At 47.7% G+C, this 17,661-nt stretch overlaps 1 protein-coding gene and 1 pseudogene across 1 annotated transcript; one reads left to right on the top strand and one right to left on the bottom strand.

Annotated features, from left to right (window-relative positions):
• The first annotated feature begins 2,571 nt into the window (after positions 1-2,571).
• LOC149279780 (histone H3-like) lies at positions 2,572-2,961 on the top strand. Its single transcript, XM_089500970.1, has one exon. It carries the CDS (start codon positions 2,572-2,574, stop codon positions 2,959-2,961), a length of 390 nt encoding a protein of 129 aa, XP_089357096.1.
• A 497-nt stretch (positions 2,962-3,458) lies between these two features.
• On the bottom strand, positions 3,459-4,229 carry LOC149279779 (histone H1 pseudogene; annotated as a pseudogene).
• Positions 4,230-17,661: the final 13,432 nt, after the last annotated feature.

Raw genomic sequence — 17,661 nt, 5'->3', positions numbered from 1 at the left:
GGGATACTACCCTTAGTTTCTGGACCGATTACACAGCTGCGACCTTGTAACACACTCTCCAGGTGCAGAAAATTCACAACACAATCCAACCAGGTGCGCTCGTGTTAACCGATAAAATAGAATAATGTAAAAAAAAAAATAATAGTGTAGACGTATAGTCAATCAATTAAACGGATCAGTATGTTATATGCACTCACAAGTATACGTGATGCTTCAAAGTGAAAGAAAAGTCCTCTATAGGCCCGTCTGTCTGCTTGCATATGTGGACAAGAAACACAAAAACCAAACAAACATGGGATAATATCTTTCAGGGAGGGAGTACCATAAGGTGGTGGATGCACTTACTCTTATGTAGAGAGTGTTCAGCGTTGGATCCCCAGAGGGGACTTTTTTATTCCAGTACTTCTATCTTTTTTGATTACTGGTTTTTAATACATTCATTTATTTTTATCTTTGGACATAACGGACTGATTTTTAAATATTTATCTATTTATTGTGGCGATATTTATTTATTTATTTTAAAATCATGTACTTGTAGTCCATTAGGTACTTTTTGTATAGGGCTTTGCCCTCAAATAAATTCTTTTTTGATTAACTACTTTGTTGGCTACTAACTTATGGTAGCTTCCTATTTCGATACTACATTTTTTGGGAAGAACTACTAAAGACCAACACGAGACTGCAGACAAACGTAAAGGAGAAATCTATCAGGAGCCACCCTCTGGGGATCTCGTTGGTTGGCTGGAGAAGCTTCCAAGCGTGCCTCAGACACCGATTGGCTATTTAGGAATATTAAAAGCCCGCCCGCGGGAGATCGCTTTCGACGATCCCTCATTTACCACTAGGTGGCAGCATATCGCTGTAAATAAACGCCAAACGGAGACCAAGATAAAGGCGGGCTGTTAGCTTTCGCCGTATCGCTGTTAACGGTCAGCCAGTACACAGGTTCACTAGGTAGGAGGCTGACCAAAAGAAAGGAGATCAAATAAATTAACAAAAAAAGAACCACAGCTAACGAATAAATGACCGATTCGAGCATTTAATAAAATAAAATAAAAAAACTCTCCACACCGAAGTCTCCACACCGAAGGCTGGCTTTTTCAAACCCTCGTCCTAGCCTATGAAAAAGAGGGGCGTGATTAAGCGTATCCAATCACATTTACCGCTACTCTATAAAGGGCTTGAGTTGGCCACTGAGTAGTGATGGGAAGTTCGGATCATTAAAGTGAATCGGATAATTTCGATTCGTTCACTGAAATGATCCGATTCATGATCCGAATCTTCGGATCACTCAGTGTGCCTGCACGGAGTTACTGTTTTCCAGTAACTCCGTGCAGGCACACTAACAATTGGCCCCGCCCCTTTCATTATGAATCCTCCCCCCTGCCTCAAGTGATGTCAATGAAGGCAGAGAGTCGTTCAAAGATTCGAATCTTACAGTGATCCGGATCACTGTAAGATCCGGATCACTGTAAGATCCGGATCTTTGAACGACTCTCTGCCTTCATTGGCATTCTAATCATTCAGAGAATATCACCATACTGTTATAAATAATACATTAATAATCACTGCCCCCAGGATTTACATTCCCCTTTACCTGCACCTTAAGCTAACTTTATTAAATTAATTAAATTAACCCTCACCATTAAATTAACCCTAAACACCCCATCAACCATGACTGCCCCTAAAATTAACCCTTAACACCCCATCAACCATGACTGCCCCCAAATTAACCCTAAACACCCCATTAAGCATAACAGCCCCTAAATTAACACTAAAGACCCCATCAACCATACCAATTTATTTGGTAATTTATCTGGAGTACATGCAATTAATTTAGGGGCAGTTATGGTTAATGGAGTATTTAGGGTTAATTTCAGGGGCCGTTATGGTTAATGGGGTCTTTAGGGTTAATTTCAGGGGCCGTTATGGTTAATGGAATCTTTACGTTTAATTTCAGGGGCAGTTATGGTTGATGGGGTATAAGGGTTAATTTTATGCTGATGACTGAGGGTTAATTTAATTAATTTAATAAAGTTAACTGTAGGTGCAGTTATAGGTAAAGGGGGGCCAAGTCAGGGGAATCTAAATCCTGGGGGCAGTGTGAACTTTTTTAATGCATTTATTTATAAAAGTATGGTATCAGTAATATTCTCTGAATGATTTGAATCTCTGTAAGATTCGGATCCTTGTAAGATCCAGATCCCTGTAAGATTCGAATCATTCGACTCTTCGGATCATTCGACTCTTCGGATCATTCGACTCTTTGAACGACTCTCTGACTCTATGAGTCATCGTTCCTGTGTGAATTAATGAGCTGTAACCTGACCCCAGAGTCTGTGTCTGAGTGCTCTGCAGATGACTCACAGCTCTAGGATCAGGTTACAGCTGCATGATTCACAGACTGAACCGCTACAAATGAATCGTTCAGTCTACTGAACTGATTCATCCGGATCCCTAAAAAGAACCGGATCAAATGAACGATTCGTTTATGATCCGGACATCACTACCACAGAGTCGTTACAGTTACGTTGTATCCGTCGGTGAATCAGATCGTTACGCAGAAGTAGCATGGCTCGCACCAAGCAGACAGCCCGTAAGTCCACCGGAGGAAAGGCTCCCCGGAAGCAGCTGGCGACCAAAGCTACCGGGGGCGTGAAAAAGCCACATCGCTACCGCCCGGGCACCGTAGCTCTTAGGGAAATCCGCCGTTACCAGAAGTCTACGGAGCTGCTTATCCGAAAACTGCCTTTCCAGCGGCTGGTCCGTGAAATTGCTCAAGACTTCAAGACCGATCTACGTTTCCAGAGTTCTGCTGTCATGGCCCTCCAGGAAGCCAGCGAGGCATACCTGCTGGGGCTTTTCGAAGACACCAACTTGTGCGCTATTCACGCTAAGCGGGTTACTATCATGCCAAAAGACATTCAGCTGGCTCGCAGGATCAGAGGTGAACGTGCCTAAGTAAACGCGGTGTGGGGGAACGCTGTTTCCCCATCACCCTCCCACAAAGGCTCTTTTAAGAGCCACCACATTGTCATTCAAACGAGCTTGTGTTTTGTGTTTCCCTTCGCATGCATGAAATGAACCCTGTTGCTCGCGGCCAAGCTTGAAACATCTCACACCATTATCCCATTACCGAGCGAGCCGTTGAGCGGCCGAGTCCCCGGCTGGACATAACGAGTAACGGCAAAGCACAATCTTTAAGCCCGCCCCTTATCTCTATTCTGTTACGGACAGGGCTCCGAGCGAGACCGCTGTCCGAATATGTCAATCCACGCTTAACACACAAGTATGGGGCTAGGCTTTCAGCGGGTGGCCCACATAGCCGCGGCCGGGCGATTAAACGCTTTTTTAAAATCTTTTTCGGAGGATATGATGGTTCTGAAAAGAAACTTTTGTGTGAAGAACTAAGTGGGAAAGCACACACCAGAAGCGCTCCAAAACCCACACCCCCCTTCTCACTTTTTGGGGGCTGCCTTTTTAGCCTTGGGCTTTGCGGGGCTTTTGACTGCCTTGGGCTTTGTGACCTTCTTAGCTGGGCTTTTGCCAGCTTTCTTCGCCTTAACCTTAGGCTTCTTGGGACTCTTGGCAGCAGCCGACGTTTTCTTTATCTTTTTCGGGCTTTTCTTCACTCCTGCAGGGGCTTTCTTGGGCGACTTCACAACCTTCTTAGGGGCTACTTTTTTAGGCTTTACGGGAGTTTCCTACTTCTTTGATGTCTTCTCTTTGCTCTCCAGCTGCTTCTTGTTCAGCTTGAAAGAACCAGAGGCACCGCTGCCTTTCAGCTGGATCAGGGTCTCTTTAGACACCAGACCCTTGAGAGCGAGCTTCAGGCGGCTGTTATTCTTTTCTACGTCGTAGCCACCAGCAACGAGTGGTTTTTTAAGAGCTGCGAGAGACACTCCGCTGCGCTCCTTGGACGCAGAGACTGCTTTCACAATAAGCTCGGAGACACTGGGACCGGACTTCACAGGACGGCTTTTTGCAGCTGCCGGCTTCTTCGGCTGTTTCTTCTTGGCAGAGGTTTCTGCCGGCGGAGGCGCCGGGGAAGGAGCTGTCTCGGCCATCTCAATGCCTGGATCCCGCCACGAAAGAGCTGCAATCGCACGTAAACACGGGGTTAAACCGCCAGAAGTTTGGCTTTTATAGACGAGCTGCCGCACATTCATTGGTTCATGAGCAGTAGCCTGCGAGTCTATGATTGGACGCCGTTTCTGAAACCTCCCCATGCTGCCGATCGCCGGGGCATCGCTGGATTTGCATTCAGGGGGAGGTTGAAAGGAAAATATACTTACCGTTTGCGCGTAAAGTCTCATCACACTTCTAATTCAAAGCAGTTAAATTTCCTACACCGTGCAGCCCCCACCCCCCAAAAAAAAACAAAGCGAAGAGAGAGGGAAAGCGGCGCTGAGTGGTTTTCGCTTACCAAGCTGTCAGTACCCGCTCGGCGCCCCTCTCTCTCTCTCCTCTGCGGCGAGTCTCCCTGTTCGGTCTCGGTGCCGCCTTGTAATGCTGAGTGCCTGAAGATTTCCGGCGCTCAGCATTACGAGCCGGCACCGAGACCGAACAGGGAGACTCACCGCAGGACTGCTGAAAGGTAAGTACAAGGGGGGGGAGGAAGGGTAGATAATGGGGGGAGGATAGATAATATGGGGGGGGGGGGTAGATAATGTGGGGGGGAAGCAGGGACGGAGGGAGAGGAAGGGTAGATAAAGGGGGGAGCGGCATTTTAAAATTCGCCCCAGGCGGCATTTTGCCTTGGGCCGGCCCTGATCTCACCTATTAAAGATTAATTTACCCTTAATCTTAATCTTAAATTTATATAACCCAATCATTAATTATTATTAATTATTATATTAAGAATAGCCTAATATTTATACATTAATTATGAATATTTTTAACTAATAATAATCAATTAAATAATTTAAAATAAATTGTATTTCTACTGCTAGTGCATGGCTGCCTGCCGGTTTTAGGATTTATAGGATTTATTTATTATTCAAAATAATAAAAGCAATTATTAAGATTAGGTTTTGTCTTATCAGGACGTTTTATGTGCGAGAGTGTGTTTGTGTGTATTAGCGCGTGGAAAGGGTTATGCGTGAGAATGTGTTTGTGTGCATGCACCACTGCGTATTACTGATGTATATACTATTTCTTTAACGTGAGTGCGTGTGTATAGAACTAGAAAGGGACAATAACAGGAAAGATCCTTGTGAATTGTTTGTGTTTGTGTGTGTGTGAACTCCGTAAAACACAGCTTTACATCTATGATCATATAGACTGACCTCTGTATAATAACACACAGCCTGACTTCTATACAAAACCCCCTGACCTCTGTATAGTAACACACAGACTGACTTATGACTATACGTTAATATTGGGGGCCCAGAGCAGCAGAGTTGACAAGGACTAGCGTGCCCCCCTCCCCCTCCCCTGTAATCAGCCCTTCGAAGCCTGTATTTTTGTGACAGGGGGAGCCGGCACCAGACTTACTTAAGAGGGCGCGGCTTCAAATTCAGCAGCCGGCACCAATACAGAGACGGGGGGGACGACTATCTAGCCGTCTACTACCTCTCTCATTCTCCTAGCCCCTCCCCCGAGTGTCTGTTTGGATCAACCCCTTCCTTTCTTGTGTCTTCTGGAGATCCCAGATCTGCTCAAGGCAAGAAAAAGTTGGAGGAGGGAGAGAGCGGATGGACGTGAAATTACATTTTTAATATATTTTTTAAATAACATTTTAAATGGATTCCTGCCTTGAATAGGGAGCCGAGTCCCGCTCCTTAGGTATTTAGTTTCTTGTTGTTCTTGTTGAGTACTTTGATGGTTTTGGCAGCAGTCCCAGTGTTCTTGTTGCGGTTTGGCAGCAGTCCCGGTGTTCTTGTTGCAGTTTGGCAGCAGTCCCGGTGTTCTTGTTGCGGTTGGGCAGCAGTCCCGGTGTTCTTGTTGCGGTTGGGCAGCAGTCCCGGTGTTCTTGTTGCGGTTTGGCAGCAGTCCCGGGGTATTGATTGGTTGCGGTTTGGCAGCAGTCCCGGTGTTCTTGTTGCGGTTTGGCAGCAGTCCCGGTGTTCTTGTTGCGGTTTGGCAGCAGTCCCGGTGTATTGATTGGTTGCGGTTTGGCAGCTGTCCAGGCATTCATTGACTTGGTGTTGTGATAAATGAATGCCGGCGAGGAGAGGGTGCCGAATGTTAGGTTAATACGTACGTGTTTGTTTTGTATTAAATATATAAAGAAAAATACGTTATTTTTGCAGTTGTAAAACCTGTTTTTTTTCTCAAGCATAATTAAGACATTCAGAACGAACAAAATACGTTGCGAACGTTCCTTTAATTGTCACGTAACAGGAGGGGACGCTTCTCCGTGCGGATTGAGAAAGCTCACACAGCTCCCTGACTGCGACTCGGATGATTGATTGCCACGCGGGGGCCATTCTCCCACAGCTTCCTGACGGCCACTCGCCCCCCCCCTCCAGAAAGCCACTCGGGGGCCCCCCTCCAGAAAGCCACTCGGGAACCCCACCCCACAGCTTCCGGACTGCCACTCAGGGGCCCCCCTCCCAAGGATTCCAGACTGCCACTCGGGGGGTCCCCTCCCAAAGCATCCGGACTTCCACTCAGGGTTCCCCTTCCCACCGCTTCCTGGCCTCATAAAGTGTATTTATACCAGCAATGTATTATATATATAAATAAAGTTAGTTCCATTTATATGTGATGGCTCAGAGTAGTAGTAGTGTTCGACAACTAAATAATGGATAATAAATTACACTGACATACTATATACGGTGCTGCAGAGTATGTTAATGTATTCTGTTACAGTATTATATAATTGTGGCATATTTGTTGCATTGTGCATTCTATTTGATAATGTCAATGTTATTTCTTTGATTTACTGTAAAAGTTATGCCATAGTTAGTAAAGGCAGACAGATGCCCAGACTCTTCTTTAATTCTGTGATCAGGCCCCAGTTACCCCTGCATTCCTGTGAAAATATGTTGTCGTTCCATGTCAGTAATGTCACAGAGCTGGCTAGTACGACCGACTACCTCCGCTGACTTGTGCTCCCTTAGCCTTGGACAACACTCCCTTCCCAGATTCCCCAGTCACTAGCAGTGTAGAGTATATAAAAATGAAGAACACTTTATTTTTTACACACATGGCTAGATATAGCCAGCAAAGCGAACATTAACATAAACAGTCAGGTATTGGATTACAACGGCTACAGAACCGCCCCCTTAATCTGGGTAATTTGGACTCCCAGGGGCTATAGGGTCATTAAAGTGATTAGCAATACAATGGGGTCCCCACCTCCACTATATATTACTGGCCAACATTTCCAGGGAAAAGAATGGTTTGGCCGGTGTCAGACAATTCTTGCGTGGAAAGAGTTAAAATGCTAGCGTGTTAAATGTCCATGGGTTGCCTAGTGTTTTTTTAAAAATGTATGATTTGATGGTGTGGTAACTTGTCTTCTCCCCATAAACAAAGGGAATAGGTTAAGGTGGGCGTTCTTAGAATCCTTCCCTCCCACAGTTCACTAAAGGAAGTGATGAAACAGGATGTGATGTCAAATGAAGGGTTTATAATATAATACCACACATGGACTCTTTCAGTTCTTTTTGATTTTCCTCCATGGTGTATGTGGGGAGAGTCAGCTCCCAGCAGTGAGCTATTATCGGATCTGGAGGTTTGACATTGGGTGAGATCAAATTGTGTTGAAGGGAATTGTTATCTGTATAGAGAGAGAGATAAAAGGGGGTTGTTGTCCTGTGGGTTTTGGCTAGGCGTGTGTATATGAAATAAATGTGTTTGCTGTGTTGTTACCTTATAATAAATACCTTTTTAATGTAGACGAACCTTTGTGAGATATATTTTTATATTTGGTTTAAACACCACAGATGGGTAAATAGAATTGGCCGGGTTCAACAATGTCCCAAATAACACGGGGGGCAGTGACCACACGTCACATTTCCAATTTGAAAAATGCACACTTTTCAAATGTGGCCTTTTAACCCCCCCAGACGAGGACAACAGTCCCACTCGCCAGGGCAGGGAGGCAGGGTCCATAATCTGTGGGTAGCAGGCCTGCGTTCGGTCCTCTCCAGGGGCCCCAGTGATGGACCCTTCTGTCACACACTCCATCACACTGTTGAGGTGTAGATATACTAAGTATGCACTGAGTTCAGCCTTTGGAAATTGAGAAACAATTTCTTTTTAGTGCCTGGATTAACTAGCAAATCCGTCAACACTGAAATCTGGCACAGAAAAAGATGGAAAATCTTTTAGTTATCCCACCGCTGCCACCACATCTGTCACGGTCAGGACTACTTGCCAAGCTGTGACGGTGTGGAGGGTGTGGGTATGAAGTGGTTAATAGCACCAGGCCTCTGTATTTACTATCTTCCCCACTTAACAAGGCATCAGTTATACCAAATGAACCCCCAAATCCTGCCTTTATCCCCTCAGGTAGTCTGCCACCACCAGGGCCGGCCCGACAATGGAGCCGAGTGGGGCAACCGCTCCAGGCGGCACTTTTGAAGGGGCGGCACCAAGCCCTTTTTTTTTTTTTTAAGGCGAAAGAGAGAGAAAGGGGCGCCAAGTGGTTTTCGCTTACCAAGCTGTCAGTACCCGCTCGGTGCCCCTCTCTCTCTCCTCTGTGGCAAATCTCCCTGTTCGGTCTCAGAAGATTACCTCATTTCCGGCGCTCAGCATTACAAGCCGGCACGGAGACCGAACAGAGAGACTCGCTGCAGGACTGCTGAAAGGTAAGTATAAGGGGGGGGGCGGAGGGAGAGGAAGGGTAGATAGGGGGGGGGGCGGCATTTTAAAATTCGCCCCAGGCGAAGAGAAATCCGAATTAGAACATTTATCTCTCTATATATATATCAACCCATCACGTATTTGCCCGAATATAGGCCGCACTTTTTCACCCCACTTTAAGTCTTTAAAGTGGGGGTGCGGCCTATATTCGGGGTCTAGCGCCCGACGCCCGGGACATGCAGTCCTGATAAGACAAAACCTAATCTTAATAATTACTTTTATTATTTTGAATAATAAATAAATAATATAATATGTTAATAATAAATAACCCCTAAGTAAACTCCTGTCAACTACGAGTCCTAAGACCGGCAGGCAGCCAGGCACTAGCAGTAGAAATACAATTTATTTGAAATTATTTAATTGATTATTATTAATTAAAAATATTCATAATTTTTAATGTTCTTTAATGTATAAATATTAGGCTATTCTTAATATAATAATAATTAATGATTGGGTTATATAAATTTACGATTAAGCTTAAGGGTAAATTAATCTTTAATAGGTGATTTTAAAGAAATTATTTTATTAATTATCTGTATTCATTATTTTATTTATTTATTATGTCACACCTCTTGGGTGCTGTTCCCTGGCAGTTTTTTTTTGGGGGGGGGGGGGCTGCACGGTGTAGGAAATTCAACTGCTTTGAATTAGAAGTGTGATGAGACGTTTACGTGCCTGCATCCTACTCTCTGATACGCTCAGACAGCCTCCCCTGCCGGAGGTTGTTTATGCTCGCATCGCCGCAGCCGGTGAACATCTACGCGATGTACGTTAACAATCTTCCTTGCCGGTACTTCCCACGGCGGAGGGGGTAGAGTGGCAGCAAATCTCGGGGAGGGGGGGGATAGAGTGGCAGCATATCTCGGGGGTGGCAGAATTTTTTTTCTTTAAAAAAGCACCAAATTTTTAGGGTGCGGCCTATATTCGGGTGCGGCCTATATTCGAGCCAATACGGTATATATCCTCTAGAACTTAATAACAATACGGTAACGTGTTATCCTCTCTTAGGGTTTGTGGATATCTATACTAGAGCTAGAGCCGGCCTTAGGTGTTCTGGCGCCCTGTGCGGACTAGTTCTCTGGCGCCCCCCCATCCCCCAAAAAGAAAGGAAAAAAAATCTTGTCACGGAACTCCCCTTTCTCACTATCTATCCCCTCTCCCCCTTTATCACTATCACCCACCTCTGCCCCTTCTCACGAACTCCCCCCCGCCCCATCTCACTGCCTTCCCCTCCCCCCTCGCCCTACTTCTCATTATCCTTACCAGGCCCGGACTGGCCATCGGGCACACACGGTGAGCTGGGCCGCGGCAGGGCCGGATTGATTTAGGGGCTGATGGAGCCGCATCTCCAGGCCCCTACCTTAAAATATTCCCAGGCAGGACCGGACTGACTGGGCCTATGCGGCCTTTACGGCCACATTAACGCAGGGCATAAGGGGCACCTGCCCCATAAGCCTGCCGCAACTGCGACCGGGTCCGCCACTCTAAGGGGCCGCGAAGCCCCCACCAGGGCCGGCCTTACGGGTGTGCGGCCGCACAGGGTTTAAATTAAAACATTGGGGGGGGGGGGGGGTTGTTGTTTTTGTTAACTTTATTTAACATGGAGGATGTTAAATAAAGTAAAAAAAGAACCCCGATGTTTTAATTTAAGCCCTGTGCGGCCGCAGACCCCTAAAGCCGGCCCTAGTGGGGGCTTCCCGGCCCCTTAGAGTGGCGGACCCGGTCGCAGTTGCGGCGGGCTTAAGGGGCCCTGCGTTAATGAGGCCGCATAGGCCCAGTCAGTCCGCTCCTGACTGGGCCGATTTTAAGGTAGGGTCCTGGAGCTGCAGCTTCATCAGCCCCTAAGTCAATCCGGTCCTGCCGCCGGCCCGGTCGCAGTTGCTGCTTGCTCCGGCAACAAGGTAAATAGGGTGAGGGAGGGGGGTGCAGTGAGAAGGGGCAGAGGAGGGTTAGATAGTGAGAGGGGGTACAACATAGTGAGAAGGGGCAGATAAGATGGGGAGAGGGGGTAGTGTGAATGCGTATGAGAATGAATGAATAAATGTGTGGATGAATTGTGTGAATGCGTATGACAATTAATGAATTCATGTGTGGATGAATTGGTTGAATGATTTGTGAGACTGCATTAATGAATGTGTTAATGATCTGTGTGAATGAGTGAGTAAATGCAAAGATGGTACATGAAGGGTGGGCTTTAACAATAAATAAATAAATAAATAAAAATGGGCTGCTCAGGCTTAAATGCCCGGGCCTATTTTCTGTCCCAGTCCGGGCCTGATCCTTACTTACCTTGTTGAGTCCTGCGGTGGGAGTGGGAGGCGTCCGTCTACCGCGGTGCATGCTTCACAGCTGATCGCTGGAATATGACATCATATTTTGGTGCTCAGCATGAAACGCCGGCACCGCGACGGAGTCACGGAGAGTGAGGGGCACCGATTGGTTGCTGAAAACTTCACGAGCGACCGCTCGGCGCCCCTGCCCAGGACTTAAATTAAAACATTGGGGTTTTTTTTTGTTGTTTTAACTGTAACATCCTCCACCACCTGATGTTGACCCTGGGCTGGAGGGTGTCAACATACACCACCGTCGCCTCAGGGGCAACATACTCCACCCCCACCTGATGTTGACCCTGGGCCGGAGGGTGTCAAAAGACACCACCGTTACCTCGGGCGCAACATACTCCACCACCAACTGATGCTGACCCTGGGTCAGAGGGCGCCAACAGCTACCACTGTCACAACATACTCCACACCACCTGATGTTGGCCCTCGGCCGGAGGGCATCAACAGACACCACCGACGCCTTGGGCGCACTATACTCGGCCACCACCTAAAGTTGAACCTGGGCCGGAGGGCGTCAACAGACACCACCGTCGCCTCACGGGCAAAATACTCCACCCCCACCGGGTGTTGACCCTGTGCCGGAGGGTGTCAGCAGACACCACCGTCGCCCCAGGGAAAACATACTCCACCACCACCTGATGTTGACCCTGGGCCGGAAGGCATCAACAGACACCACCGTCACCTCAGGGGGAAACATACTCCACCCCCACCTGATGTTGAACCTGGGCCGGACAGGGGCAAGAGACACCACCGTCGCCACAGAGGCAACATGCTCCACCACCACCTGATGTTGACCTTGGGCCAGATGGCGCCAACAGACACCACCATCACAACATACTTCACACTGTGACGGGACCGACCTATACCCAGACTGGGTACTCCCGCCAAACGTTGCTTCCTCCTGACGGGACACCAACAAGTAACCCCTTCAGCGCGGGGCAGAACCAGCGTTGTAGATAGAAGGGGGGACGTCGCTGCACTGTAGCTGCTTTGGCACTGTGGCTATCAGAAGCTTAGCTACACAGCGAGGCTACAGCCCACCCCAAACATCAGGCAACACTCATGTTGAGGTGAAAACAGGACTCATTTATTAAAACCAAAGACAGAGCTATATATACACAAGTAAGAAAAGGGGCAAGACAAATATCACATGATCTAATTACCATGGCAGGAAGGAAGTAATTAGATCAAATCCTGCAACACAATATCCGGGGGAAGGACAGAATGACATGAGACATAAAAAATTACATTAATTGGGGACGTAGACGTGGAATGACGATAGACATATAATTGGCTTGAGACAGACAATGGCCAGGACACAGGGATAACAGGAGCTCACAGGATTAACAGCTACCTGTTATGTAATTGATAATTAGGTATGCAGCAGTGACACCTAGTCATACCTACAGGGGGTCTTAAGACAACGGCTAACACACATTAACAGGGGAAACACCTATACAATTAACAATGCTAAGACAATCAGCCTTTTTCCTACCACAGGATGTCCAGCTGACGTTACAGTTCTGAGACTCTGAGTGCTAAAACATGGGGTACATCAGCAGACTGAACTCCTGTATCCACACACAGAAGTCTCTACAAGGCCTGGGCCCATAGTCGATAGGGAGGAGGCTGGCTCTCAGGCCTCTCCAGGGGCCCTAGTGATGGAGGGTTCTGTCACATCCCTAATCTCCCTTAACATCCCTTCTCGGACAGACTCAGGAACTCGGTACGCCGCTTGGCGTAACGGGGTCTGCCCTGGAGTCTCCACGCGGTGGTGCATCCGTGGTGAATAAGCCGCCTCTCTGGTCTAACAGCTGGTGAACTTGGGACTTCTGGGATTCCCCTGTATCGCGCCAACATGTTCACACGGAAGGGTCGCTGGATCCTTCCGTCTGCACGTTTAGCTACCATGTAGGTGGTGTTGCACAGTTGCTTCACCACCCGATACGGTCCCTGCCACACCACCTGCAGCTTATCCTGACGGGATGGTTTAAGCGCTAGGACCTTCTGCCCTACTTCAAAGGCGAGGCTCCGGGGCGGTCCGGTCGTACCACCGTTTCTGCCAACCTTGCGCCACTTGAAGGTTTTCCCGGACCATGTCCGTGTGTCCTTCAATCTATCCCAGAAGGCCAACACGTACTCTACTATGGTCGGCCCTTCGGTCCCTGCCAGTGCTCTCTAAGCAAATCTAGGGGGGTAACAGGTGGCATAGTCCACGACAGTGAGGATAAATTTCCCTTGTTACTCCCGGTAGCATAGGAGATAGCTCCGCCTATCCGAATAGGGCAGGGAAGATTTAAACCCCCAGAACCTCCCCTTTACCCACAGTTCTTTCTTGCCCTATCCGGGTAGGTACATCCCCTATTTGTTGTTTTCAGAGCTCGTGGCAGAACGCTCCTGTCCAGTGCTGCAGTCCCGCTTTGGGTAGCGGGCAAGGGTTTCTCGGCTGTTTTAGCCCTCTCCGGCCCGGTCCTCGGTAGGAATCTGTTTACCGGAGCAGGGAAAGGCTCCTTCACACAGGGTCCTCGGTAGGACTCTAGCCTACTTACCTTTAGCAGCCCTTGGGCGGGCTAACTGGAAGCAGAACGCCGGGACTCTGCTTCAGTCTGCTGACGATTTCAGCCAGGAAGCGTCTGATCTTTGCGGTGGCGTGCTTCCGTTTTCATCTCAGTCTGCCATGAGGCATCTGAGGTCAGGAAGGGGGCAGATCTGTAAGCAGCTCTCAGGTCAGAGAAGGTTTTTGGCGGTTTTCTGGACCTTTTTCTCTCGGTTTGGTAAGGTGTTTTTTATTAGCTTGTACTGCTTTTAGTTTGCAGTTTTCTTCTGATGAAGACTCCTGGCTTCCTGAGATTTTCTGATAAGCCAGACCTCCCTGAAGAATCACGAGCCCCTAGGAAGGCTGCATCCAAGACGAAACATTTTGCCTGTAAAAACTACAATGTCTGACGCCTCTAGGAAATTTTGCTCATCCTGCCTTAAAGCCAGAGAGGAGTCCATTTCAGAATTCAAGGAATGGATGAAGGCTGAGCTTCAGTCCACGTTTCAGCAGATTAAAACCTCTGTTATGTTTTCTTTACCTCAGCCTAGACCCTCGGCCTGGGTTCCGGCCCTCTGGTCAGGATCCTTACACTTCAGATTCTGAAAAGGAATGGCAGATGTAAGATCCCAAATCCCTAGAGGATGGGGAACTATCGGAAGAATCCTTCTTCATTCCAGCAGAAGAAGTAAACAAGCTGGTTACTGCCGTAAGGGCTGTTCTGGATCTGGAAGAAGAGCAGCCAAAAGACAAACCAGGGCTCCTTTAAGAAACCTAAGGTTTTTCCTATTCATGAAACCTTAAAATCCATAATCACTGACCAGTGGAAGGCTCCGGAAAGAAGGCTAACTACCTCTAAAAGGGTGTCCAGACTCTTTCCTTTTCCAGACGATTTCTCTGAGCTCTGTTCAACTCCCAAAGTTGATGCTCCAGTGGCCAGAGCCACCGGAAGATCTGCTATACCTTTAGAAGATTCCTCTCATTTTTCGAATCCCATGGATAGGAAGGCAGAAGGGGCAGCTAAGAGATCTTTTGAAGCCTCAGCAGCTATCTTTAAGCCAGGCATTGCAGCAGCCTCAGTAGCTAGGGCTATGCGCTTATGGCTTCAACAAATTGAAGATGATATCCTAAGCTGTGCAGGAGAAGAGGATAGGTGGCCGGTTAGGGGGATGTTGTGTCCCTTCTTATAAAAGGCAACTTGTCCCATAATACACAGTTTTTCTTTTGTTGTACCTAAAGACTAGCCTCGCCTGGTTATTTGGGTACTGGATAGCGATATCACTTTGCTTGGGGATATTGCCTACAGATTGCGGTAGGTTATCGTCCTGAAGGGAGAAGTAGTTCTTGCCGTAAAGGGACAACCTTAGGTCCCTGATCAGTCCATCAGAGTGGCCCTCCAGGAGGCTGTTTTACCCCGGGGTCAGTGTCTTCCAAGCTCCGAACAACGGATTACAGTCCAGTGGGAACTACGGATGTCATTCCTGGGACAGCAACCCCAAGAGCAATGGGTATCCGAATTGGACAAGCTCGTCTGTGACGGCTCCAGGTTAATCGGTGCTGTCTGTAGTAGTTGTTGTGCCCATCAGATGGGTTAAAATGTGTGGATATATTAATTATTGGTGATTTATGTATTTTCCCCATATATGTGGGGTTTATTTGTGTAAACTTTGTTCTCCCTCATGTCCTATCCTATCCATGTGCCACATGCCCTGCCACCGGACTTCTAAGCCTGTATAACCCAGACACCGTCGGCCTGACCACAGCACTATCGTATGGAGATACCCCACGGGTGGTGGGTGTGACGGCCCTGGGTTAATCGGTGCCATCTCTAGTAGTTGTCATGACCATCCGGCGTTAAAATGTCCCAAGAGCAATGAGTATGCGAATTGGAAAAGATGGTCTGTGACGGCCCCGGGTTAATCGGTGCTGTCACATTTTAATCCGATGGGTTAAAATTTGTGGATATATTAATTATTGGTGATTTATGTATTTTCCCCCATACACGTGGTGTTTATTTGTGTGTACTTTGTTCTGCCTCATGTCCTACCCTATCCCTGCCCCTGGACTTTTAACCCCGTATAGCCCGGACATCATCGGCCCGACCACAGCAAGGATGCACGGAGACACCCAACGGGTGGTGGGGGCACGGACCAGGGGTGGTTCGGGGAAGAACCCTCCTATAGATTCCCAGCAGCTGGGGCTGCCAGGAGAGCTCTCCTGGCAGCCCCAGCAGCCGGGAATCTATAGGAGGTATCTCACGGTCCGTCACGGGGAAACTTTGAACTGCTGCCGCTCGGGGTCCCTTTGACCGATCGCCTAACCTTTTGGACAGGATATCCTCCGGACCCTTAGCTATCTATCGGCACCCCATAGTCACCGGACATACAAGACTTGGATCAACAGGTTGAAATATTGTCGAAGACAACAGGATATACAGCCTCTCAGGAACCTCGGCGGCACTGTAGTATACGGAAGTATAGCCTGTCATGATTAACTCATATAATGTAGTGGATACATGGAAGATAATCCAGCAGAGGTGGTTAATTCCTTTGTGTTAGCATTCAATGAGCTAACTCAGTTTCTTTGTACATGCCCTCCTTATCTGTTCTGGCAAGAGGTGTCATCTTCCCAGGACCCCTGTGGTGATTCATGGCCTAACTGATAAGGATCCTTAGTTATAGGAATTCCATATCTATCTTAAGTGGAGGGGTTTTCTATCACCTTTACCCCACCATAACTTATTGGCACATCAAAGAATGGAACCAATTCTTGGAAAAGGTGTCATCTAATTGGCCATGTGGTCAGAGGGATGTTTTCTTGAAACAGAATCTGATTTAGGGGCAATGCAGCGACCTCAAAGCAGAACTTCACGATAAACTCTGATCGGAACAACATCATAAGAAACCATCTGGACTTAACGAGTACCCACAGGCCGGCTTATTGAAGAAACTCGTGAGTGAGGGTCCTGTGTTTAAGTCCCATCGTTTTAAGAACTATTTGCCATTTTGTTTTTCTTTTGTATGTCTTGTTTTTTTGTAATTGTGGTACTGTGTAATCTTTGTGTTTTTGTTATTAAAATATTCATAATCCAAGTCTGTCTTTGGGCTCTAGTATAGATATCTACAAACCCTAAGAGAGGATAACAAGTTACCGTATTGTTATTAAGTTCTAGAGTGTGTATATATATATATATCTATGTTGTTTGCCCGGGGTGGGTTGATATATATATATACAGGGAGATAAATGTTCTAATTTGGATTTCTCACGAATCCGGTATCAAAATCGTGAGTGGTGGCCAGGCCGGATTGACTTAGGGGCTGATGGAGCTGCAGCTCAAGGCTCCTACCTTTAAAATAGGCCCAGTCAGGACCGAACTGACTGGGCCTATGCGGCCTCTACGGCCGCATTAACGCAGGGCATAAGGGGCACCTGCTCCTTAAGCCCGCCGCAACTGAGACCGGGTCCGTCACTCTAAGGGGTCGGGAAGCCCCCACCAGGGCCGGCCTTACGAGTGTGCGGCCGCACAGGGTTTAAATTAAAACATCGGGGGGGTTTTTTGTTTTTTTTATTTAACATCCTCCATGTTAAATAAAGTTTTTGTTAATTTTATTTAACATGGAGGATGTTAAATAAAGTTTAAAAAAAACCCCTGATGTTTTAATGTAAGCCCTGTGCGGCCGCAGAACCCTAAGGCTGGCCCTGGTGGGGTCTTCCCGGCCCCTTAGAGTGGCGGACCCGGTTGCAGTTGCGGTGGGCTTAAGGGGCAGGTGCCCCTTATGCCCTGCGTTAATGCGGCCGTAGAGGCCACATAGGCCCAGTCAGTCCGGTCCTGCCGCGGGCCCGGCCGCAGTTGCTGCTTGCTCCGGCAACAAGGTAAGTAGGGTGAGGGAGGGGGGTGCAGTGAGAAGGGGCAGAGGGGGGTTAGATAGTGAGAAATGGGGAGAGGGGATAGATAGTGAGAGGGGG

The sequence above is a fragment of the Sceloporus occidentalis genome, unplaced genomic scaffold (genome assembly GCF_023333645.1).
Source record: "Sceloporus occidentalis isolate IW3139 unplaced genomic scaffold, rSceOcc1.0.p SCAF_161, whole genome shotgun sequence".
Lineage (NCBI taxonomy): Eukaryota > Metazoa > Chordata > Lepidosauria > Squamata > Phrynosomatidae > Sceloporus > Sceloporus occidentalis.
The sequence above is the reverse complement of the archived record's forward strand: the minus strand, read 5'-3'. Positions and strand labels throughout refer to the sequence as shown.